The 27,386-nt window shown below is 39.2% G+C and overlaps 1 protein-coding gene across 15 annotated transcripts in view; it reads right to left on the bottom strand.

The window, feature by feature from the left end:
* Lrch3 (leucine rich repeats and calponin homology domain containing 3) overlaps positions 1–27,386 on the bottom strand; it is a 106,041-nt gene that overhangs the window by 45,073 nt on the left and 33,582 nt on the right. For all 15 annotated transcript variants that reach the window (XM_050159738.1, XM_050159745.1, XM_050159743.1 and 12 more), the window contains exons 2-8: positions 22,600–22,744; positions 21,194–21,320; positions 18,284–18,389; positions 12,961–13,097; positions 11,117–11,226; positions 2,731–2,821; positions 1,339–1,459 (exon numbers count right to left, since the gene is read on the bottom strand). In XM_050159738.1, coding sequence (XP_050015695.1) covers positions 1,339–1,459; positions 2,731–2,821; positions 11,117–11,226; positions 12,961–13,097; positions 18,284–18,389; positions 21,194–21,320; positions 22,600–22,744 — 837 coding nt within the window. The remainder of the gene's footprint in view (positions 1–1,338; positions 1,460–2,730; positions 2,822–11,116; positions 11,227–12,960; positions 13,098–18,283; positions 18,390–21,193; positions 21,321–22,599; positions 22,745–27,386) is intronic.

The raw sequence follows: 27,386 nt of genomic DNA, 5'->3' as shown, positions 1-27,386 counted from the left end.
GAATGTAAGCCAGAGAAGACAAAACAATTAGAAATGAAACTGTTTCTCAAAAACATAAGCATTTCTAGAAAATCTATGTAATTTCTCCCTCAGCACTGGCCCTCAAGATTTGAACATTAGACTTTAAAATTCAAATTGGAAGAATACAGAACGGAATCCTAAAACTTGCTTCAGAAGTACATGAAGCAGAGAGAATGGTATATTTTATAAAAATGTCAGAATAAGAATGGTATATTTTATAAAAATGTCTGAAAGCTAGTCTTCAGAAGCTCCAAAGAACATACTCCAGACGGGAAACAGAGCCTACACTAAGACATGCCCTAAAGGACGGGCATGCTGGTAGGCACCTTAGTTCCAGCTGTTCAGGCAGTTGGTGTAAGGTTACTTGAACCCAGGAGCTAGAGGTCAGCCTGGACAATGGGGTGAAAACTTGTTTTATACTGTGTAGGCTAAATGATTCAGTAGGGAAAAGCATTTCTTGCTAAGCTTGATGACCTGAATTTGATCTATGGGATCCACAGGGTGGAAGGAGAGAAAAGTTGTTCTCTAAGTTCATCATGCCGGTGGTGGCACACTCCTTCCCAATAAACAGGTAACTCTATTTTTAAAAGTTAAAAACAAATGCAAGCAGATAAACACAATTGATGAAGAGCTCAAGAAGTCTCATTAAAATAGAGAATCCTAAAAAGAGACAATATTACTTCAGAAGAATATTGTAGTAAGACCAAGATAAACAAAATCTACTCCAGATAAACTATACTTTCTAAGGTTGCCTCTGAAATAAGTATTTGAGGGAAATAATTTTAATTACAAACTGAAAATGAGAAATTCGGTTTTCATTCCAAACTTTTTTTGTCATATATAAACAGAAGTCTTTAGAAGAGTGAAGGAGCTATAGACACAGAAACCAAAGAGTGGATGTGACAAAGATTACATCACAACGGGGATCACTAACTGCCTAGGCCCCCACCATGCCTTCCCTGCATGCTGCTATGTCGTCTTCACCACGGTGGACTGAATCCCTCTGAACCCTAAGCCAAATCAAACTGTTTCTTTCTTAAACAAAAACAACATTAATGTGGGAGCTGGCAAAGTCCCTGCCCATCACACGTAAGGCCCTGGGTTCAATCCTCAGCACTACACACCCAGGAGTGGTGCAACAAGCCTGTACTCCCAGCAGGAGGTAGGAAGATCAGGTGGACACAGGAGGAGGGGGTTTGAGGCTAACCTTGCCTACTTAACGGTTAGAGGCCAGTCTGGGTTATAGGAGAGCCTGATATAAAACAGAACAAGCTAACGATCAAGGGTTTAAACGTCATCACTCACAATCATGCTTACCTCCACCATTTGAGACTACCACACTGCTGCGATTTTCCTGGTACTGGCTCTCTCTCCGAAGTCTCTGCTCTTTAGTAATCTCTGCCACTCGAAGTGGCAAATCTGAAAATTCATCTGTAGGCTTAAAAAGCAGAAACATTAAAAGCCATTATCTCCATCAGGCAGTGGTGGCACATGCCTTTAATCCCAGCATTTGGGAAGCAGAGGCAGGAGGATCTCTGTGAGTTCGAGGCCAGCCTGGTCTACAGAGCAAGTATAGGACAACCAGGCCTACACAGAGAAACCCTGTCTTGGGCGAAAAAAAGATACAAAAACAAACAAATCATCATTTCCAATTTTAGATAATATAAAGAACAGGGATAGAAACTAAAATTTACATAGAAAAGATAAAGCAAAAAAGTCTGGGGAATTGACGGTGAATACTGTATAATTATATGAATTACACAACTGAAATATGTACTTTAAAATGGTAAACTTTACCACAATTAGCAAAAATAGAAGGATATTCAGAACTGTAAGTATATACATGGTTTAAATTGTCTACATATAAATGCATTGAAATATTTGTGAACATAGTTACCAAGACATATATACATACATAACTACAAATTATAAGGTGTGATGTAATATTAATTTGGTTCGACTTACTTATTATTTGACTTATTAACTTTTTTAGGTTTGACAGGGTCTCACTGTACAGGCTTGGCTGGCCTAGAACTCACTATGTATTCCTGGCTTCTTTTGAACTCAGAGATCCACCTGTCATTTCCTCCTGAAGAATGTCTAATAATATAATTATATTATACTATAGACTATAGATACTATTAATATATATATATATAATATATAATACTATTAATTAATCAAAACACACCAACAAACAAACCCATGTATTTTCGGCATGTGAATGAACTCACTAAGATGTCCCACCTTCTGTAGGACTGAAGCCAGCCCTTGCCAGTGGCCAGGGAAGAGCTCCACCACTGACCTACAATTTGAAGCTTGGTTTCCAGTTCTACTTACTTTCCCGGCTTCCAGCGCCCCTCCTATCACTGCTCTGCTCCATCATCAGCCATCAAGTTCTAACGTCAGGACTTTTATTGTTTTGAGACAGAGATTTGCTATGCAGTGTAAGCTGCCTGGAACTTACTACCCAGGTCAAGCTGTCTTCAATTCGTGGTCCTCCTGCCTTAGCCTCCTAAGAGCCACCTAGGCTTCAGTTTTAACCACCTCAACTCCTATTCAGCTTTCGAAAAAATCCATACATGGGATGAAACAGTGTAGAATTCTCTAGTGGCAGGACTATGTAAGTTTTTTTGCCCTTTCTTTGATGTCTCCATCTTATGTAATTTTTCTAAGTCAGGAGTTCCGGTATATGAAGAGAACACTTACCTCATTTCCTGACCACCTCTTGTCCCCACTATCCACACTATTGAAGCCTGAATCGAGGGCTCCATAAGGACGAGAGTACAGTTCTTCATGGCTGTCCAAAGGAAGTGTTACTTGTTACTATGAGGCTGAATATTTTTAAAATTAACATCTAAAATTAACCAGTCACAACTTTATTAACAAACATCCTATGATTAGAGCTAAGTGAATAACATTCTCTGAGCTTTTTAGCAGGAAAATTCCAAATAGGAACAAAGTAAACAGAATAGGATGAGCCTCCACACTCAGAATCCACTTTCAAAAGTACCACTGCTCAATTCTGTTTCCACTGTGCGCATGTGTAATGTTAGCTCACAATGGATTTCATCTCATAGCCTCTCCAGACTCGTGTCAACACACTGTCTTCATCTCTCGCCCCTCCTGCCAACCCCTTTCTGCTTTATCATCACAACTGTTCCACCATCCTGTTTTCATGTCTCTGAAGATCTTGCACCATTCCCATGATCCTCTTGCTAGCTTTCACACAAGCAAACATGCACACACACACACACGCACGCATACTCGCACATGCATGCACACAAATGCAGGTCCTAAACAAATGAAAAATTCTCCTTATCTGGTTTTGGTACCAGTGTAACCTGGCTTCACGGGCAGGTTTGGCAGTTTACCTCCCAATGCAGTGGGACAGCAGAAGGGGCACTAGCACTAGCTCTTCTTTAAAGGTTTGGTAAAATTCAGCAGTGAATCCATCTGGTTCTAGACCTTCCTGTATTGGAGACTTGACTACAGCTTAATCTTCATTGACTGTTACTACCCTAAGTTGTTTATACTATCTTAATTTAATTTTGATAGGTCATACAAGTCAAAGAATCTACCCACTTCTTAAGAGATTTTCCTTTTTGGAACGTAAGTTTTCAAGTATATACCAAGGATTCTGGACTCTGGCAACCTCCCCTTCTTCATCTCTAATTTCTATGTCCTCTCTCTCTTTTTCTTGGTTAATCTCGCCAGCGGTTTGTCAATATTGATTATTTATCAACCAACCGTCTTATCAAGTCTACATGCTATTCTTTCAATATGCAACTAATTAACTTCTGCCTTGCTCTTTAACTATGTCTTTCTGTCTTGGCTTTGGGGCTTGGATTGTTACCATTTTTCTAGGACTCTGGAGTGCATCGGTAGGTGATCTGGATATGAATTTTTAAATGTGAACACTCCTAACTATAAACTTTCCTTTTACAATTGCCTTAGCCATATCCAAAGGGTTCTGGTAAACTGTGCTTCATGTAATCTGACTCTATAATTTTTAAAAACTTCATGTTTTCTTCAATAAGTATACTGTCCTGTCTCCTTGCATTTATATGACTTCTGCAATTTTTCAGGACTGTTTTCTTTTTCTTTTTTGCTACTTATTTCTAATTTCATTACAGTATAGTTTGATAAGATAAATTACTTAGACCCTTCGCATTTGATAAGACTGATTTGTGGTCTAGACTGTGGTCTGCTTCAGAGAAGGCTGCACTGCACGAAGAGCAGAGCTCCTCTATCTCTGCTAGAATATCTTCTATATTTTGGTTAAGGACATTTCATGTGTGATGTAGTTCAATACTGAAGTTTCTTTGTTGACTTTGTGTAGAGTGATGAGAAGACAATCCATGGAAGTTAGTTCTCTCCACCATGGGTCCCCGATTGAACTCAGGTATTCACGCTTCATGGTAAGCACTGTTCCTCGCTGTGCCTTCTGCTGGCCATCTTTGTTGACCTAACTGGATGACCTACGTGAAGATGGGGGGGGGGCAACCGTGACTGCCCACTATTTACATCTATTTGTCTGCTTTTCCTTTTTGGTTTGGTTTTGCCCCCAATTCTGGTACATATGTTTAACAGTTGTGTTTTATTGGTGAATTGTTCCCTTAATATGTTGTAGGCACATCTACACCACCGTGTGTCTGTGAAGGTGAGAGGACAACGTGCATCATGTGGTTCCCAGGGACTAAACTTAAGCAACTTGGCAGCAAGTGTCTTTACGTGCTGAGCTATCTGCCCAGCCCAGACAGCTTATTCTTAAAACAATCTCCAGAACATTTTCTGAATCCTCTCTCTACCTCCACTGCTCTCTGCATGGCACACCCCCACTGCACCTCCCTCCACTGCTCTCTGCATAGCACACCCCACTGTACTAACCCTGCACTGCTCTCTGCATGGCACACTGCACGGCACCACCCCTGCACTGCTCTCTGCATGGCACACTGCACTGCACCACCCCTGCACTGCTCTCTGCATGGCACACTGCACGGCATCATCCCTGCACTGCTCTCCACAGGGCTCCCCTGGCCTTTTCCTTCTGCTGGGTTTTGACTTCTGCTATGGATTTCAAAAACTCTTTCTCTACTCTCCTTTTTACCAGTCACACAAAAACAGCCACTAGTCCGCTATATTCTGCAATTCTTGTTTCCCTTGTACCTACAGCCATTCTCTACACACACACTTTGTTTTTATAGTTTAAAATTTACTTATTTTATGCTTTTTGAGACAGGGTCTCACTATGTAGCCCTGGCTGTCTGCCTCCCAAGTACTGGAATTAAAGGCGAGTGCCACCACTCCTTTACCTTTAATAATATTTTTTCAAATAAAATTTAGACACATTTAAATATTGGCTGCATAATGTTGACAAAATGCTGTATCTCTGTAATTCTATCAGTACAGAGGACGTTTCTGTTTTGCCAGTAAGTTCTCACACACCTCTCTGTAGTGAATTCTTGTCCCCTTGTTATTGTTGTTAGGGACAAACACTGCTCTGAGGTTCTTACTTTGTTAAGTCTTACATTAATGTGGAAATTGAGTAACAGATCCTAAGGATACATGCAAACACCAACGACCCTCAGGGAGTTTGCTACAAGATGCCACACACTGACTCCACTCACAGGAACTCCGGGAATGGGCAGGACACTGGTGGGGCAGATGAGTTGTCTATTGGGTCTTGGGTTAGAAAAAGAACTAGATTTGAGGGATAGGAGAGGAATGGAAATGCTATGCATGCTGGCTGTGCTGGTCTCCCACACTCAGGATGCACTGCCCTGGCAGAGTCACTGTCTGGAAGTCATGTCTCAGCAGAACCACTGGAGCACTGGAAGCACTAGTCCTGTACTTCTGTAAACAATTCCGAGCGCTCTGCTTGCTCCACACCCTCACCAGCATTTGGTATGGTCACCTTCCTTGAACTTAGTCATTCCTGCTACTCTATGTGAATACAGTGACTTAGTTTGCACTCCTGTGATTAATAATAATGTGGGGTACTTTGCTGTGTGTGTGCTGTGAGGAATCTCTTCACTGGGTTGCTGATCACTAAGTTGCAGGTCCTCGTCGTGCATCATTCATACGCTTTACCAATATTGTCCCCAGGCTATGGCCATCATTTTCTTTGTATGGAGAGCTGTATTTTTGATGAAGTCTAACCTATTTTTCCTTTTATAGTTACTACTGTCTGTGGTCAGTAGGACGTTCTTCCGTGTATGTGACGGGGTGCACGTGCATGTGGAGGCTAGAGACTTTATTTTTTTGAGCACTGTCTTTCACTGCACCTGGAGCTCGCTGAGTTGGCTAAGATGGCTGGCCAGTCAGCTCCAGGAATGCACCTGTCCCTGTCTCTCATGCTGGAGACATGTGTGCTGCCATGCCCAGGCTTTTATACGGGTGCTGGGGATCTAAATTCTCCTAGCCCTAGAGGTATTTTTTCAGGAGTTTTATAGATTTATTTCTTAAATATAATATTTAAATATAATATAAATATATTATAGATTTATTTTTTAAATGAACTTTAAAAAACAACTTAATTAGAAATCTAAAAAGTAACAAATTCTATTTTACAAAATTAGTCTACCAGTATTTTATTTAATAAATCTTCCTAAGTGGAAAAGCAATGATTGGTTTTTTTGTTTTGTTTTGTTTTGCTTGTTTTTGAAACAGGGTTTCATTCAGCCCAAGGTCATTAATTCCTGACTCTTCTGTCTCTATTTCTCAAGGGCTGGGATTACAGGAAGGCACTAGAATGCATGGCTAAAATAAAGTGTTTTTCTGAAATCTACCTGGCCTCCAGGCTGTATCTCTGTCATGTTCTATCTTTACCCATAAAGTTCAGTCTCCTTAACAAACTAGCCCCAAAGTAGCTTCATATGCACTGGTAACTGGTAGCAAGATGATGAAGTGGTATAGCACAATGGGTTTACAGTGTAGCTTCTTAGTCTAAGAAAATAGAACCCAAGGATTGTACAGTCTTGAACAAACCATCAAATAAGTTATCACTTCAGTGGGAATGTGCTCTTAAATGAGGGCATGTTTTGTTAAAAAGTTACTCCATCTATTTCAATTGAATTTGTGCATCGAGCATTGACTGAATGTCACACAACGTTCTAGGTGCTAAGAATATTAATATGTGCTGGACGGTGGTGGCGCGTGCCTTTAATCCCAGCACTCAGGAGGCAGAGGCAGGCGGATCTCTGTGAGTTCTAGGCCAGTTTGGTCTACAGAGCAAGTTCCAGGACAGCCAGAGAGCTGTTACACAGAGAAACCCTGTCTTGAAAAACCAAAAACCAAAGGAAAAAAAAGAATATTATGAATAAAGAATGGTCACTGGCTTTTAGAAGATCAGGCTTGTTGAACAGAATAAATTCAGAGGGTGGGATTACAGAGGCAGGTCTTTTTGATTTCGGTGGCTCACTCTGTAGTCTAGAGTTGATTCTGAACCTGACCCTCCTGTTGGAGTCTCCTGGGTTCTATTTTATGTGCACTGTTGTTTGCCTGCATGTAAATCTGTGTGAGGGTGTTAAATCCCCTGGAACTGGAGTCACAGACAAGTGTGAGCCTCCATGTGGTTGCTAGGAATTGAACCCAGGTTCTCTGGAGGAGCAGTCAGTGCTCGCAATCTCTGAGCCCACGCAATCTCTTCAGTCCCACGGCTGGATTTTTCTTATCAGTCAGTGGTTCAGTATTTCCTTAGTTTGGGTTTGTTCTCACATCAACAAAAATAAACATGTTTAGTCAACAAAGATGCCTAAAATTATCTTATCAAAAATAGGTCTCAGCCCAGCTTGGAGAGGAAAGTCTTTAATCCTAGTACTCCAGCACTTGGGAGGCAGAGAGAGGAGGCAGGGGGATCTCTGAGTTCGAGACCAGTCTGGTCTACAGAGTGAATCCCAGGCCAGCCAAGGTTACACACTATCTCAAAACAAACAAACAAACAAACAAAACAAAAAAATTCAACATCAAAAGATGGTTAAATCTAAGAACTAAAAGTATTAGCTTGTCTAGTTTGTACTGAATATTCAAAGAGTTAAGGGATTCTTTGGAGGTCTGGACTCTATCCGAATGAATCCTTGCCTAATAACACAGGTTTTAGGGTCACGTAAAGAACTTTCAGATTCAGAATATCTCTGTTAATTTAGAATTATTGCTAGAGTATACCCAATGCAAATATTATATTGAAAACGGAAGTTTGGAGAGGATAACAAACAGCGTAGTACCCTAAGAAGACAGAAACTCAGAACCAAGAGCCTCTAACGCCAAGTCTATGCTTTGAACAAATAAACCACTAACTATAACACAATTCTATTCATCTTCTGTACCTCTGAAAGAAAAACAGAAGTACAACATTTCATCCCCTGGTACTAGGGGACTAAATGAAACATTACATATAAAGCTTCCCTTCAGTGTTCATGGGGAGCTAGTTACAGGACTCTTCACAGATACCCAAATCTAGGGAGACTGAAATGATGACATGTAAAATATCAAAGCATTTCCATAAATTCTATGCCCTTTGTATTTTTGTTGTTGCTGCTAAGAAAGGGTCTTGAATTCCCTATGTAGCTGAGGACGATCTTCCCAAGTGGAAGGATTACAGGAATGTATCACCATACCCAGCAGGGTTTTTTGTTGTTATTATTATTGTTTGTTTGTTTTTTGAGAAACTGTTGTCTAAAGTGAGTCCAAATTCCTGAGTTCAAGTCATCCTCATCCTTAAGCCTTCTGAGGGGTAGAACTACAGACACATGTCACCATACCTGGTGATCCCCTGCCCGTGTACTCTGAATCATCTTCAGGGTATTCATAATGTCTAATGTAACACACAGGCCATGTAAACAGCTGCTATGCTGCACTGTTGCCGAAGGAATAATGACAAGAACACAGTGTAATTTTTTTTTAACCCCTGAATTCATGAAAACAGAGGGCCAGCTATATCTACATATATGTATCAAATTCACATTTCAGGAATGTTCTGAAACAACACTTTGTCTCTGAAAAAAAATGGAAAATATAGGAAATAGCCTAATGAGTGACCACAACTAGAGATTATGATAGGAACTGTAATGCACTGCTTCTAAAATTTCTAATTCTTTTGGAGAGAAATGACATCTTTACACTGTTTAGGTTTCCCATTTACTTAGAAACCTGAAAGAACTTTCCTGCATAAATTCAAACCTTATATCTGCTAGCAAGCATGCACTCAAGTCCTTTGCCAGGTAATACAGTATTTTATACTATGTATATGCCAGGTAATATAGTAGTATATTCACTATGTATTTAAAATAAGTACTATAATATTTACAAACATAAATTAGGCCAGTCTCAGAACTAAGGAACAGTCTGGGGAAACAGGTTCTGCAAACAGTCCCTTAGCCCTCAATCAAAGCATACCACTCATCCCCGACGTCTCCTCAGGTGGATCTTCAAACACACACTGCGCTCACCATAATTAGCTCAAGAGCAGCAGGAGCAATTTCATGCTCCTACTCTGCTATTCCAGGAGAAGGAAGTTTTCCTTCCAAGAATCACCAGCTCCACCAGGGAAAGTCAATTGTGTGTACTCAAAAGAAAAGCCAACTTTGGTGTATTGTACATCTTGTAAAGAGTATCGTGTAAAACACTTTAATGAAAACAAAATAGGAAAATCAAGGTTTCCGTCCACACCTAACAAGTGTTCCCATATTATAAGCAATGAACTGAGCTAGGAAAAAAGGCAAGGAGGAAGAGAACATAGATGGTAAAATGAAATCTCTTGGCAATACAGATTTGAGCCATTTCATATTCTTCACTGCCAAAATCCTCCTCCTGCAGGAGGCCCACACACCACACAGTCTCTTCCAACTGCCATGTCCCAGCATCCTCGACCTGCTTCAGTCCTCTGAGCGGGAACACTGAGCCGAGAGGGTGGTCTCGGTAGGCGTGGTTACAGTATGACTTTCATTTTCCTTGCCGTATTAGTTTATGTTTAAGCAACTATGTTAGAGTTGCTGTTCAAATATCCTTCGCAGTGTCTAAGCCTTCAATCTGATAGTCAGACTAAGCACCCTAGAATGTCACTGCAAAGATCTTTCTGATGACTTCATACGGAGGGAAGCAGTATTTGTCTGATTAAATCAGTGTTCCTTTCATTCAACAACTATTTCCTGAGTAATTACTGTGTCTACCAAATGCCCAGCTGAGTGAGGAATCCCGTATGGTTGGCAGAATCTGCAGTGAACAGTAAGTGAAATACCTGTGGAGTGAGTAGCATGCTATTTCCCTGAGAAATTCTGTTACATGTAAGTGAGGTTTTCAGACAGCTTTAGATTACTCCTTTATAAAACACTTAATGTTTCATTTTAGTAATTTCTAAGAAAGACTATAATAAGCTGCCTTTTCTGAACATGATACATATTTAATACACCACAGAAATGTCTGGCTACATCTGTTTTTAGAAACTGCATGGACATTTGTTCATCTATTCTAGGCTAGAAAATTACAAAACAAGCTCATCTGGACTGTGGTTTTAGCAAAATTGACAGGTCCTAAACAAAGGCCTGGGAGGTTCTCTGCTGAGTAAAGTCCATGGGCATTGCAACTTCTTTACTTTTGAAAGGTTTTTAATTTAATTCCTACGTTTTAGATTGTTCCACATCTTACATGGCATGTGATATATAGCTAAGGAATTCACAGAGTAAAAGGATCTCAAAGTGATGTCAACATTCAACAACTTCTTAACACTTATAAAGGAAAATGAAGCAAAAACGTTCAAATGACTTGCAATAAATCAGAAATCCTGTTAGTGGTATTTAAGCCACTCAATCCAGTGAATTTCAAGTGGGAGAACTGCCAGGGATACTGGCAATATTTGGCTATCTGAAAACCTTTCGATGTATTTTTGGTACCTAGGGGGCCAGGATGATGCTAACCACCCACCCAATAGAGAAGAGTCTCTTCTAACAAAGAACTACGAAGTCAATAGTGACCAACGTGTAAGAGACTGACAAGCACTCAGAAGATAAGAGTGTTACTTTCTTTCAGGCAATTTAAGAATAGAGTTTATTTGATTTCCCTTGTCATGTACTATAACAAAAGTATAAGACATACTTACCATGAGCCAAATCCCAATGGTCTCCTTTCATAATCTGGTAAATCTGGAGCAATCTTACAAGCTTGTATGTTCAGGTATTTAAATATGTGGATTTTGCCTTTTATACATATCTAAATAAAATAATAAATTCAGTCAAATTACCATTCATCTAAAATATAGACGTTTAAAAAAATTAGTATTATTTTATGTGTGTGCATCTCTTTGTACCATGTGTATGCTTGGTGCCCACAGAGGCCAGAAGAGGATATTAGAGCCCCTTGAATTAGAGTTACAAACAGTTTTAAGCAGTCATGTGGACACTGGGTAGTGGTCCTGGATTGCTGGAAAAATAGTCAGTGTTCTTAACTACTGAGCCACCCATGGTGCTTTTTTTAAAAATCATAACTAGCTTTTTGTGTAACATAAATTGGATTTTAAGGCATCTCTATTAAATATATAGTGTATTAATTAAGAAATCTATCATTGGCTGAATGTTTATTTAAGGGTTTTGGTTTTTAGCTATAACACTGTTACATACCAAGTAAATTTAACAATACTGACTTGCTATATACATTCAGGACTTTATAGACTTCTCTCTACGCATTAATTAATCACATACAATTACATTTTTAATGCTCATCTCTATAGGAAAGAACTAGAAATGATAAAATGGAGAAATTTATATGTTCCTGTTTCCTGGCTACCATGAGGTGAGTGGTTTGCTCTACCACGTGCTTCCGTTGCCATGACAATGTCTCACCATGGGCATTAGCCGGCCAACCACAGGATAAAACTCTGAAACCAGGAGCCTTCCTTCTTTCCTTTTACTTACTTTCTCCCAAGTACTTTTTCACAGATTAAAAATTGACTAACAAACCTTTTTATAGTTATAAAGTTCACATATGACATTTACAGATTCTATAAGCTTATACAAGTTATTTTTTAAAAAACTGCAAAGTGAGGGCTGGAGAGACGGCTTGCAGGTAGAGGCACCTACTGCCCATACTGTAACCCACATAAAGATAGATAACAACTCCACGAAACTGTCCTCTGAATTCCACACATCAGAGCACATGTACACAGATACAATGAAAAAAAGAATAACTTCACAAAATTTCAAAGTGAAAATTATGGGCTTGACAAATATTTTATAGATTATAGAATTTAACCTACCTTTGGTTATCATTTTCATTTTAGTGACTGGCAAACAAATGAACCAACTGGTTAAATGAGAAACTTAACATTTCAGGAAACAGAAAGGCACAAAAACAATGGTAACAAGAATATATTGCTAATTTTATAGTTTGGAAAGTTGTTGTTTATGGCACTTCTATATTCCAATTCAAGCTTTAATAGAAAATTACAAAAGAAACAAAAATTTTATTAGAAAACTAGTTGCTGAGGAATTCTTCAATTTAAAGTGCCTAAGGGCTGGGGAGAAAGCTCAGTCAGGAAAATGCTTGCCCCTGTGGCAAGCAACAGGTCCTGAGTCTGAATCTTTAGGACCCACACAAAAGCTGGGAACAGCAGTGTGCACCAAACATTGGGGAGGTGGGGACAGGATGATGTCTGGGGCTGGCGGGCCGGGCTAGCTGAATTCACAGTAAGCTCCAAGTTCAGGTGGGAGATAATAAACAAAAACAGTAAGGGGCAGAACAACTGAGGAAGACACCAGCTGTCAACCGCTGATGCTCACAAAAGTGCCAGCCTAGCAACAGGGATGCTGGTGGAAAAGTCACAATCTTTTTCCATCCCTTCTACTAAGGGCATTCAGGGAGTGGGGGGTGTCAATGACACACAGAGGATGCCTTTTAAGAGAACTCTGCCATAGACATCACCCCTTTCAGCAGACGCCCCATATTTACCTGTGCAGGAGGTGACTGCAGTGGGTTGTTTTCTAGGGTGATCACCTGGAGGTGCCTAAGGTTCCGGTAGCACACGGGGATGGCTGTGACTTTATTGCATGAGAAGTCTAGTCGTATCAGAGGCACTTCTGCTAGCTCTGCATGCAAGGAAAATGCAACAATCACTGATGTTTTACATACACAATTTTTACAATACTTTCAGTTAAATATAGTGGATTCAAAGACCATTTACCTCTATTCCTAGTGACTGACAAGGTATAAAATATAATCTGATTATTCTGAGATAGGAGAACTACCAAAAATCAAGCAGCTTGACTCCCCTTTTTGTTCCCAGAACTACTTAGTTCTCAGACACCAGACACCATTCAAAAAAAAAAAAAAAAAAAAAAAAAAGATAAGAAAGAGGATAACAAAGGGGTTAAATAGAGGTTGGCAGTTGAAAATGAGGATGTAAAAGTAAACACACTAATGGCAATCCCACCTACTTTTCCACCTGCTCTGTCTTAGCCCTATTTCTAAATGCCAGTAATTACAAATACGTACTATTATATAGAGGAAATGCTAGTCCATATCTTTCTCTGGAGAAACTACACAGTCCCATATAAAAGATCTTTAGAGATTGTGGTGGTTTGAAAGAAAATGGCTCCCACAGGCACATAGGGAGTAGCACTATTAGGAGGTGTGGCCTTGTTGAAGAAACCACGTCACTGGGGCGGGCTTTTTAGGTCTCAGAGGCTCAAGCCAGGCCTAGTGTGACTTTCCCTTTCTGCTGCCTGCTGATCCAGATGTAGAACTCTCAGCTGCCCCTCATCAGGCTCCCTGGCTTGATGACAATGGACTAAACTGCTGAAACTGTAAGCCAGCCGCAGTTAAACAGTTAATTTTTTTTTTTAGAAGAGTTGCCACAGTCATGGTGTCTCTTCATAGCAATAGAAACCCTACGACAAATACTGATATTGAGTTTTCCCCAGTAAAATATACAGCCTCTTGCTTAATTATTTTTCAAGAATTCTACCCAATGTATTCGGAACTTCTATGATGATGTGCATAAATTATATATGACCCACAGAAACTGAGAGGTCTCCAACAACCTGTAAGACAGAAAGACCAATGAAATAATAAAAGAAAAAAGAGAAAGTAAGAAGAAACAGGAATATAGGAACAGAGGGAAATTTGAAAAGCTAGATTGTCTTTGATTTCTAAGAAATATGACATGGGATCACTAAAAATTTCTAATAAGTCACAGAAGAACAAGCATTCTACATATAACGGTAGAAACTAAAACCTGTGAATGAATTTCTGAAATTAAAAATTCAAGAATGGGGGCTGGAGAGATGGTTCAGCGGTTGAGAGCACTGCCTGTTCTTCCAGGGAACCTGGGTTCAATTCTGGGCACCCACATGGTAGCTCATAGCTGTCTGTAACTCAAGTTCCAAGGGATCTGACACCCTCACACAGACACACATGTAGACAAAACACCAATGAACATAAAACAAAAATAAATAAATCTTTTTTTTTTTTAATTTTTGAGACAGGGTTTCTCCGTAGCTTTTTGGTTCCTGTCCTGGAACTAGCTCTTGTAGACCAGGCTGGCCTAGAACTCACAGAGATCCACCTGCCTCTGCCTGGGATTAAAGTGCTGGGATTAAAGGCGTGCGCCACCACCGCCTGGCCAAAAATAATTAATCTTAAAAAAATAGTTGAAAATTCAAGAATGGCTTGAAATGTTTTATTCTAGGGTAGCAAAAATGGCAAAGAAAGGACATGTAAGAAAAATCAAAGGATCAAAGATTTAGACATAACATTCATTTGAAACGTGGAACAAAAAAGCCAGAAAAAAAATTATTAGAAAGAGAGAGAGGCCAGCAAGATGACTCAGTAAGTAGGTGTGGTAGCACATGAAAGAGCTAGAGGCAGGAGGATCCCTGTGAGTTCATGGCCAGCTTGGTTTACATAGAGCTCCAGGACATCCAGAGTCACACAAGGGAGAGTCTGTCTTAAAAAAAAAAAAAAAAAAAAACTCAGCAGACAACGGAGCCTACTGCCAAGTCTCAAGAGTTTGGCCCTGGATTCACACGACAGAAGAAATGGACCACACATATGTCCTTAAATGAATGACAAACAGAGTCAGCCCACTCTACGGCAGCACCTTCACAGAACGCCAATGACCAGGAAAAAAGGGAAGATCTTAAATCTTCCAAAATGCAAAGGCTGGAACAGAGGAACAGTTTTAGAGAGAGCAACCCACGTGCAGTTGCTGGGTCTCAATGCATGTCAGTTAGGTGCAGCAATGTACCCAGAACACTCAGGAGGCCCAGGCAGCAAGCAGCACTGCCAGCAGAGGTGCAGTCAGCCTGGGCTATAATGGTGAGTTCCAGGCTAGCCACAACTATATACCAAGACCACGTCTCAAAAACAAACAAACGCTCCCCTCCCCAAACCATCATTTAAAAACAGTCAAGAAATACCAGATGAAACAGCCAACAAATTTAATGAAAATGCTCTTGACCACTGAAAGTTGGGGGGGAAGGTGAGGAAAATGATTAATAATTTCTTAAAGCTTTTAATTATCTTTTAAACCTAGCTAAAATTAATTTAAAAATTAAAATGGCAATGTAACAAAAAATACGTTATCAACCAAAATACAATGTAGGAGATTACTAGTAAATGCTTAAACTTCCTGCCATCTCAGGTTAGTTAACATGCTGATTACAAACCATGCAATTAAACATTTACAACAGTGTAACTTATATTTCCAACAATTTACAGCAGAAATAAAATTAGATGATAAAACCATGACACTGTACTTGCCAAATTTCATTAAAACCTCAATGCTGCTAGGTATGGTGGCATTAACATGCCATTCTAGCACTCATAAGGTTGAGGCAGGAGGATTGTGAAATTGAGGATAGCGTAAGCTATACGATTCTACTTCAGGGAAAAAACCCAAATACACACATACAATCCCAAACTTCAATATTTTCATCAGTAATCTTACTCCATGAACAAGCTAGAAGATGGTGAGCAGGCCCTGAATAAAGCGATAGCTCGAGAGAGAATTTTGGATGTGGCACTGAAAGTGTGTTGCTGGGTATCCCAGCTACTTAGGAGTCAAGATAGGGGCGGTGAATCTCGGGACAGCCAAGGCAAGTTGGACTCTGAAGAGGAAAACAAAAGAAAGAGAGAAAAAGTGGCAGCAGCACAGCTTCATGTAGCATCTTGCTTAATTAACATGCACAAGGCTCTGTGCTTCATTCTCAGCCCTTGAGAGAGAGAATGGATGAATGCTGCATTATTAGGACATAGGTCATAATTCTTGTTTGACTGGGAGCTTCTCTTCCTATCTTGAGTAGGTAGCAAATGCCAATAGGCAATGGAGGAAAGGCTTGAAGGCAAACGGTGTCAGTGTGAAGGCTACCCGACAAGTTCAGTGAGAACATGTGGTAAGTGTACAAAGGTGAATGAGAAAATAATTTCCTAATGTGTTTACTTCAGCTCCAAATGTCAAATGTATGAAACAACTAAGTATTTCATTAGATAAAATTGGAATAATGTTAGGATTTTATAGTAGAAGCAAAAACATCATTAGTTAACATTTACTAAATTCTGTCATATAGAACCTAGATCATTGTTATGAAAACATTTCTGAAGATTTTCTGTTTTTGCTGTTTTTTTTTCTTCTTCTTTAGTTTTGAGACAGGGTCTCTCTCTAATCAAGGCAGGCCTCACACTCGTGATCATCCTGTCTCTACCTCCCCAGTGCTGAGGTTATAGGCACAAGTCACCACGGATTTCTTATTTTTATTTATTTATTTATTTTTAAAAGATTCATTTATTCTGTGTACAGAATTCTGCCTGCAGGCCAGAAGAGGGTAGCAGATCTTATTACAGATGGTTGTGAGCCATCATATGGTTGCCAGGAATTGAACTCAGGACCTTTAGAGGAGCAAACAGTACTCTTCACAACTGAGCCATCTCTCCAGCCCCAATTTCTTATTTTTAAATATAAGTTCTGAAATGTTCATGAACTTTTTTCCAGAATTTACTTTGAATTAATCTAGAGGATTAGGGTAGAAAAATGTGGGTGAGAGGATAAATGTGTGTGTGCGCGTGCGCATATGTGTGAAATAAAAATCACCAAGAGCTGATCATTGTAGCACCGTGTGATGGGCACAAGGAAATTCATTTATTTAAGAAATTTTCGCCGGGCGGTGGTGGTGTACACCTTTAATTCCAGCACTCGGGAGGCAGAGGCAGGCGGATCTCTGTGAGTTCGAGTCCAGCCTGGTCTAAAAGAGCTAGTTCCAGGACAGGCTTCAGAAAAAAAAAAAAAAATTTTTTCCATAACTAAATTTAATAAATATAGTCTGAATTTAATTAAAATGGCTCTCATTTTTGTTTTCATTTGTAGCCTTTTCTTTTATAGATTTGTATTCATAAACACGCGATAAAGTTTAATTTGTTTAATCATTTGTTATCCATATCCATGTCAGAGTTTACAGTCCACCTAAGAAAACCCAGTTCTACCACAGTCTCACATCGTTTGTTAATACATATCACCTACACATGCTGAATTAGACCCGGCCAGAATTTTTCTAGTAAAGAATAAAATTAAGTTCAACTCAAACTCCATTGATCCTACTTAATTTTCAAAGTCCATTTATAAATCAGGGCTAACCTACAGAAATGCCTTACATCACACCAGACTATCAAGTGTGCTACATTTCTGCCCATAGCCATGCTTAGCTAAATTCACAATGACACTCTCCTCAAGGACCAACTACAATAGTTCATAAGTCAACAGGATCTAAAATGGAGTCACTGAGCAAGAGTTATCAAAATGTTTCTCTCAAGTTTTTGTGATTGTTTTGCTAGCATTAAGGCTGGCCCTCCAGCCTTGACTGTACTAGCCAAGTGCTCTAGCACTGAACTGTATCCCCAAACCCTCTTCGGTTCTTTCTTTCCCTTTCCCCCCCTCTCTCTCTTTCCGAAGACAGTGTCTTGCTGTATTGCCAGGCTGGCATGAGACTCATGATTCTCGTCCTTTAATTTTGAATTTCAGACAGGGTTTTACTCAGTTGCTCATGCTGTGATCTTCCTGGCTTAGCTTCTTGAGTAGCTGGGACAACAGGCCCATGGCATAAGACCCAGCTCTGAACAGCTTCTAAAGTGCACAGTCTAGATGATGCTAACTCAAAAAGCCTTCAGATCTCAAATGCTGGCTCTAACTCATACATATTTTTGACTTGTGCCCATCAGTCTGAGAGATCTTTAAAATAAAAAAAACAAATACCAACAAAACAATTATTTCATAGTTTCTTACCTTCAGGCAGGCGTACTAGATGATTTCTTCTTACATTAAAGTCTCTCAAGGCTTCCAGATTACCAATTTGGGAAGGTACAGTTTGAATTTCATTGCAGCTCACATCCTATTTCAAAAGAACACAAAGGTATGATTATTCTAACCACAAACTTGCTTGCTTTAAGATACTTACAAAGTGATATTAGGCAAGATAATAACTACATTCTTTCATGGTAATAATATATATTATAATATTATAGATATATGTATTATCATCCTTCATATAAGAATAATTCAGTTTGTACTCTCATTTAATTATAGACTTTTGAGTAATTCTTCAGTTTTTATATAGGTTTCAGAAAATTCTGAAATTAAAATGATATGGCAAAAATGATATGGCTTAAGATATAAATAGAAGGCCAGAGTATCAGATTCAAAGATGTTGATGAAAAGTTAAAGCAGAAAATGATATATTTTATTTTATACTGTTCTAATTAAAATAAAAAATACAACAATGATAAAAATTAAATGAAAATTACTTCACAGAAAAGCTCTCATTTTTCAAAATATCAGTTTGGCTGGTCAAGAATATAAAATTAAAATGTATACAATGACTCTAACTTTTATCCAACTGAATATAAAGAGAAATAATAAGGTGTACACAAATCAGAGGCCATGGAAAAACAGGCCGCTATTATCCAGTCAGTCTGAGTCTAATACAAACAATATGGAAGGAAGTCTGCTGGTAGCTTGCTTACAAGCTTGAGCCAGTGGGTCCCAAAAAAGTGCCTATCTACAGCTTCCAAGATGAGTAAGTTCAGAATTCCGTAAGTCTGAGGCCAGCCAGAATAACTTATAAAACCATAATTATGTACAGCAGAAGGAAGCTCAAGCTGCACATGAATACTTGAAAGTCCTCCAATGCATGAGTGAAAAAAAGACAGCTCATATACGACTTACAAAGCAGTTTGCTTATCATAAACCTCAATAAGCTTTTGACAGTTTTAAAACTCATTACAATTATTATTTGTTTGTGGACCCGGGGGGCGGGGAGAGGAAATCTTTGTGTGTGGAGGCCAGAGGACAGCAGTCTGTGGATTTGGTTTTCTCTCCTCACCACATGGGTCTCAGGGGACGAACCTGGGTCATCAGGCTTGGCTGCACACTCTTACCTGTTGACCCATCTCGCTGGCCCAGACATTACTTTGTTTTTCTCAAAAAAGAAAAGAATATAATTTTCACCTTTCATTAATGACAGAAGTAGAATAAAGAATTAGACTTTAAATTCAGTGTTCTAGGCAACAAAATTTAAGGGTAGTGAAAGAAGTTTCAGGCAAAAAAAGTGAGTCTGTGGTAAAGGTCTTAGTAATTTGTGATGTGTCTCCCAGAAAACACCTGTGTTGATAAAAAGCCTTTCACTTCCACCCACAAACGACAGTGGAAGGAAAGAGAGAAGGGCACAGAGAACAGCAGCTTTGAAGTTACTCATTCTTTCTCTGTCGGGAATGACGGAGGGCAGGAGGGCACCTTCTGTAGAAAACTAGAAGCATGACTCTATCTTTTGAGTACTTAGGACTGAGTAAGTATTTAAAGTTTCAACAATTTGACAATAGAATTTGGGAAACTAAGGTATGGAGACTGAGTTCAAGACCAATTTAGGCTACAAAGTAAGGCCTTTTCTCAAAAAGAAAAGAAAAAGAATATGATCAAACTGCACTATAAGAAAAAATTTTAGATAAAAAATAAACAGTTATATTCTGTCTATCATGGAAAAAAATAAACAAAAGAACTTAAGAGTATAATTTATGCCTACTTCTTGCTAAGCTAACAAGCCAAGTTCTAAAGAATGCCCCAAGACAAACATTTTGGATTTTATTTCCAAAGTCCGCTAGCTCAAAAACAGTAGCCTAAACTCCCAACTCTATATTGAATGTCTGTGAAGGTTTAACACATAACCTGTTATATTTAAGTCCCTCCCACCAAGGTAATCTAATTTGTCCAATTAGATTTATACCATTTTTTCTGTTTACAACCATCTTTATCAATAAACCACACACAAAAAACTAAATTTCAATGGACACAGTTGCATTTGATTATTTCATGCAATAGGAAACATAGGCTTTAGTTCAAACAGGCTGATTTCCAATCGTTGGGTTATACAATCTCCGGCAGACTGCAACATCTGAGTACTGTTTTTTTTTTTTTTTTAGCTATAAAATGCGGACAATAATGAAATCCAGCTCATAATGATTGTGAGGATATACATAGGATGACTCTTTGTTATTTCATTTATTTATTTTGATTTCTTGAGATAGGGTTTTTCTGTGTAGCTTTGGCTGTCCTAGAACTCACTCTGTAGACCAGGCTGACCTCAAACTCAGAGATCCACCTGTCTCTGCCTCCCAAGTGCTGGGATTAAAGGGGTGCACCACCAACACCCAGCTAGTCTGACTCTTAACTCAAAACATAAATACTTAAGAGATGGTATCTTATATGTTCACAAATAATAGTAGATGAAGTTAAATATATAGTAGAAAATATATAAAAGCAAATTACAGTTGGCTACTATTCCAAGGGTATGGCAAGAAAAAACAAACATACAAAAAAACAAACACTAACTTTTGGAGTGCCCATACACTGATAACGGCTAAGAAAAATCATAAAAATATTGATATTAAAATTTTAATTTGAAAACTCAACTACATTATTAGCTTACATCTTAACAGTTTAGTACCACAGAACTCATTTAATGCTGGTTAGAAAATATCCAATGACATTTCCCCATTTTGTGTGGAGATGTTAAGACTTGTACATTGAAGTATTTTTTAATTATACATCAAGCCAACACTATAAAATTATTTTAAAAACAATCTTAATCATATAGAAGACTGCAGACATGTTGGACAATCAAAAAATAAAATGTTAACTTACAAGTTCCGTCAAATGTCTGAGATGTCCAATTTCTTCAGGAAGTGAGACCAATTTGTTATTACTAGCAATTAAGACTTTCAATGGTAAATTACACAAGTGTACTGGCAATGTCGAGAGTTGGTTCCGACTAAATGAGTAAGTAGAGAAAGAGCAGTCAGACACCACTGATGAAAATGTTTCCACTTTCCTCATTTCAGACACAAAAAGAAGTCTTACAAGGAACAAATAGGATACTAGATTTGAGTTCCTGCCAGTTTAACCATTCCCAGCTAACAAAATTTAAACAGATAACAGGAATTTTTGTTTATTAAAAAAATGAAAATCAGAAACACAAAATAATAAAGCATATCTATCATTAGTATAAAAACAAATTAAAAATTTACTATGTAAATTTAATCCCATAATAATTCTTTAGGGCCAAGTCTTTTCCCATTTTCAAGATCTTTTTCTTGATTAATATAGTTCATGGACCTTTTAAATTTTTAACTCAATAATAATTCTATTCCTATGCATACCGATTAAGAAAAGTTAACATTTACACACAAATTTCTCTAGCTGTGTTTTTTTTTTAACATGATTTTTAAAACTGCTAAATATCTGAATGGAACAGATTCTACTTTTAGTTTTAATTAAGTGTCTATGCGTGTGAGAGAGCGGCATATGCAGCACCCAGAGGCTAGATGAGAGCAGCGGATTTCCTTGTAGCTCCAAGTACAGGCAGTTGTGAGTTGCCTGATGAGGATGCTGGGAACCGAACTCAAGTTCTCCAAAAGAGCATTTTAACTTTTAACTACTAAATCATCTCTCTAGACTCAGGGCATATAAACCGGGCAACAAAATATTTACAAGAAATACATGTCCAAGGTCCAACGAGAAGGCTCAGTACAGGGTAAAGGCACTTCCTGCAAGTACGGCCACCTGAACCCAATCTCTAGAAGCCACATGAAAGTGGAAGTGGACAACCAACTCTAGAGTTGTCCTTTGCCTCTGTACATGCATTCCAGCACACCCAACACTCACATTATGCACACATCAATGCTGTGTGTACGTGTGAACCTAGAGCCTTGTGCATACCAGGCTAGTGCTCTACCAGCTAAACTGTGTCCCAGTCCATTATATCTGGTATTTACTAGAAGCTAATTTGAAAATGTAACTGGAGAAGCACAGTTGAGAGACTTCGACAAGCTACTAGTCTAATGGCTAGTAGGATCTGTTAATTATGCAAAACTAAAAAATAAAAGAAGAAACAAGAGAAACATGGGAGAAACCATTATTATACCCTAAGAACATATAAGAAACTGCTGGTGTGAACAAGTAACATAAATAACCATAAACATCTTAGAGACAGAGAGGAGAAAGTTAAAGATCATATAAAATTACTTTTTCTAAAGCAGTACTAGTCTTACCTAATATTTAAGAATGTCAGGGCTTGTAAGTTTAGAATGGCCTCTGGGATATACCGAATACAATTCTGGTATAGGTTAAGACTTTCCAGAGAGACAAAGTGACATGCTTCCATAGGAATTTCTGAGAGGCGATTCCGTGACAAGTCTGAAACAAAAGAGAAAAGCTTAGGACAATTCTTTGGAACTTGTTTTACTGAAATTCATTAGTATGCTTTATAATAACTTGAATTCTCTAGAATTCCTATTGTGAAAACTGGTTCAGCATAAACTTTAAAATATTAACTGAGCAAGCAAACCACTAAACATTTAAACTGTTGATGGGAAATGGTTCCTTTTTCCTTTCCACACACACTAAAACACTGGCCACTCATTATATCAAAGCTGTATCACTGAATTCCAAATATCATCAGAAACAAATGGATTCCTTCCCCCAAATTCACCTTCCCAAGTAGGTATGAGAGAGAGGGGAGGGAGGGAGAGAGAGAGACAGACAGACAGACTGCCCTGAAGCATTCATGGAGGCCAGAGGACAACTCTCCAGAGTAGGTAGGCCTTGGGACTCAGAGAGCAGCTTGTCAGGGCTGGGCCCCAAGCACCTTTTATTCTTTAAGCCACCTCCTCAGCCCAAAGGCCCTACTCTTTACCAAAGAAGTCAAAGTCCTTTGCTAAAATAGACTCAGGAACCTTCTTTGCTCCCAATGACACAATCTGAACCTCAATAAAAATAGTACTTGAGGGCCTGGAGAAATGGCTCAGTAATTAAAATGTTTGCTGCTTTTCTAGAGGACCACCAGGCAAATCACAACTGCCTTTATCTCCAGCTCTAGGGGATCAGACCTCTTCTGGTCTCTGTAGGCAGGCAGGCAGGTAGGCATGCACATACATTAAAGAAAAAAAACCGTTTTTCTGAGAAAGGGTTTTTCTGTGTATCCTTGGCTGCCCTGGAATTTGATCTGTATACCAAGCTGGCCTTGAAATCACAGAGATCTGTCTGCCTCTGCATCTCATGAGCTGGGATTAATGGCGTATGTCAGCACTGCCCAGCCTAAAATTTGAAAAACTTTTTTTCAAAAAAGGAATTTCAATGAATCAAATCCATCATCCATATTCACATGAGTATAAATGATACATCCTTCAAAGAGACAGAAAACTAATTCATTAGTTTATGAACTAATAAGAATCCACCACTTATCTTGCCTTTCCTATGTAAAAATATCATCGAGTAACCTAGATATTCTATCAAAGAGATGATGAAATAAAAGCATACTAGTTATGGGTGAAAAAACAAACAAACAAAAGACCAGGATATCACTATTTTACAACTCCCAATGAAGTAATGGATATAGACTAGAGCATAAGTGGCTATCAACTTTTTAAATTAACTGTCTGCTTGTGTGTGTGTGTGTGTGTGCGCGCGCGCGCGCACATGCATGTCTGCCACAGCAGCCATATGAAGGCCAGAAGAAAACGTGTAGGCATCAGTGTGCTCCTTCCCCCATGTGGGTCCTGGGGACTGAACTCAGGTGGTCAGGATGGTCATCAAGGGCCTCTGACCTGAAGAGCTATCTCACTGGTCCTCAATGGCTATCAGGTAAAAGGATCAGAACATCTGGGCAGGATGGCACACGTCTGTAACCCTAGCACCCAGGTGCCTGAGACAAAGTTTCTGAGTTTGAGGTTAGCCTGGGCTGTATCTAGAGACCCTATCTTAAAACAACAACAACAAAACAGGAGATTAGGGGCCAGATGCGATGGTTCAGTGGGTAAAAGCACTTTGACACTCTGAGTTCTATCCCTGGAACTCACAGCGGAAGGAAATAGACAACTCCTGGAAATTATCCATTGGCCCACAAGTGTGCCATGGCATGCACATGCATGCTCGCTCTCTGACTCGGACACCTGTGCCCACTCTCCCTACCCCCCCACTAATAAATTTTATTATTTCTAAAATAGGAGGTAAGAGGGGAAACAGGAGAAGGGAGAAAGGCAACCAAACATTGTGCCTCTCACTATAGAAAAAAATTAAAAAAAAAAAAACACCCTGGGTCTGGTCTGCCTAAGCGGTATGCTCAGGAATGCAGGGAACAAAAGGCTGCATTGCCTCCTCACCACCCTACCATATCTATCCAGAGTCAACTAAGTACGCTTCAGGTCTGTGTGCCTGACACTGGAGCTTTCTCTTGAAACAAGGAGACAATACATGAGTCTCTGTTGGGAACTCCTGGTGAGCTCTTGACTGAGAGAACTTCTTGATGGAGGGCTTGAATGACAATCCATTCTGTATCTTGTTTGAACCACAGTAGAAGATGACTTTTTGCATAGGTATAGGCACATTGCTTTTCTCGGAAATTTCTTGATGTTACTTTACTACTTTCTCATCCAAAGTGTCTGATTACTTTCCTTTTGTAACATCTTGCTAGTCTGAAGTCCAAGGCTTGGTAGAGAGTGCACTTGGTAAGCACTTGCTCCCATCTTGCTGCCCTCCAGCTCTTTCAATCCTTCCACCGTTCCCTCTACTCTATCTAGCTGTGTCTCCTTCACTTGCTCTTCTCTGTGCATTTTTTGCTTGATGTACTCTTTTACTAAATCTTCTAAGTCACAACTTTGAGGATTTACAAAATCATCCTCTGTATAAATTATACTTTTGTCTCATTTAAAAATTATTTTATGCTATAAATAGAAGCATGTCATTCTGTTCTCTTGAGAACTGTTCTGCTTGTCAGACTTGACTTTTCCCAGCATTGGTCCTTCTTCTACAGTCAATGTACTCTGGACGATTTCCTCATTCACAGCCTCCTCAGCTGCTCTGAAGTAGACAACTGAACAGTAATAGGAGACTACTTTTCCTTATCTACTAATGGGTCTCCTCTTCCTCAAAGCTCAAGTTCACACTAGAATAACAAAAGCAATGTGTGAAGGTGCTGAGGCATTTCTGATAGCTAAAAGGTTGTGATCATAGTCCAAAGGCCTCTGCTTCTTGTTTCTTCATAGAACCACAGTCACACACTCCCTAAGGAAGGCTCCTGCTTGCCCACCAGGTGGTAATAATTTAAGAAAAAACAGTATATCGCCAAAACGCTTCATGACACTGTGTGCATTTGGGAAAGTCAAAGCCCAAAGTGTCTGTGACTGTAAAATGTTATTTTATAAAAGCAAATTTCATCCGAGGGGCTCCCACCTCTGCTCTGCACCAGCCCGCCTCAGGACCTTCACCGAACCTCTTAAGAAGCCACTAGGCAGCTTTGTAATGCCCTGGAGACCCTCTCCAGTCTTGGACCTAAAAATAAAGCCTTTTGAAACAGCAAAAAAAAAAAAAAAAGCAAATAATTTTGAAGAGAGTATAGCCTTTCCTCTTCCTGAATAATCACTATATAAAATTATTTATAATTTTATGTATTTAAGGAGAAATACTTTATATACAATCACACCGTGAATTTCTTTAATACAAAGTACAACAATAATTATTTTATCAACTGCCATTCAATTCAATTTTAAAAGCTGGAGGAATAAAAGGATTTATTACTGTCAATTATAAAGTGCTTCAACATGAAGCTGGAGAGATGGTTGAGCAATAAAGAGCCTGGCTATTCTTTCAAAGATTTGGGTTCAATTTCCAGTACAAACATGGTGGCTCACAACTATCTGTAACTCCTGTCCCATAGGATCTGATTGGCCTGATCTGATCTGGCCTCCAAAGGCACCAGGCACACACATGCTACACAGACATTCATGCAGATACCCATTTACAAAAGTAGATAAAATACATGCTTCAATATTTAAGTTTGATGCAATAAACTTCAGGTAACAAGTAAAATGAAGCACAGAGCTTACACAGTGGATATTTATTTATAGACTAGTCTTGCTTTTTGACGAAGGCTGGCCTTAAATACAGCATTCTGCCTTAGTCTCTCGAGTGCTGGGATTATAAGCACACTACACTTGCTTAACTGTGAACTTTGCAAAATCTCGGAATGGAAGGCATGGTTTATTAGGTAAAAGTGTTTGCCATCCGAGCATGAGGACCTGAGTGTGAATCTCAGAACACACAAGAAAGCTGGATGCTGCGAGTGAGCAGCTACAACCCTGCATCCCTGCAGGGAAACAAGAAGTGAAGACCAGAGAATCCCTGAAAGCGTGTGGGTCTGGCATATGAAAGGGAAACGAACAAAGAGGTTCTGCATCAAACAAGATGGAAGGGAAGGACAAATGTCCAAGAACCCCTTTTTGAGAGTTTACTGGGAAGAACATCCTCAGCACCGGGCCTTTCACTCTAAAAGCTCGGCTCATTTCCTCAGCAATGGACAGCTTTGACACTTCTAAGAAATGCCTCATCATTTTTCTCAGAGATTCTACAAAAATTCTGGTATATTCCCAGATCCTATTACTTTATGAATAACATACTTCTAACCACTTGTTACTCACACACAGAAGTAACGATCATATGTTAATTTTCTGACAGTCTTGGTAAACTTTTAGCTCAAATAACTTGTCTACAGATCCTTTCAGACATTTACATGGCTCTGTAAATAATGAAACTTTTGTTTCTTCCTCCGTGCTTCTTATTTATTTATGCAATTTCCTCACCCTGTTTGTTAGAACTTCCAGTATAATGTTGAATAAAAGTAAAAGTATATGCCGGCGATGGTGGCACACGCCTTTAATCCCAGCACTCGGGAGGCAGAGGCAGGCGGATCTCTGTGAGTTCGAGACCAGCCTGGTCTACAGAGCTAGTTCCAGGACAGGCTCCAAAGCCACAGAGAAACCCTGTCTCAAAAAACCAAACCAAA

This window comes from Alexandromys fortis, unplaced genomic scaffold (genome assembly GCF_014885135.2).
Source record: "Alexandromys fortis isolate MF-2015 unplaced genomic scaffold, M_Fortis_MF-2015_v1.1 scaffold_119, whole genome shotgun sequence".
NCBI lineage: Eukaryota > Metazoa > Chordata > Mammalia > Rodentia > Cricetidae > Alexandromys > Alexandromys fortis.
Note: the sequence above shows the minus strand (reverse complement) of the source record. Positions and strands in the feature narration are given on the sequence as shown.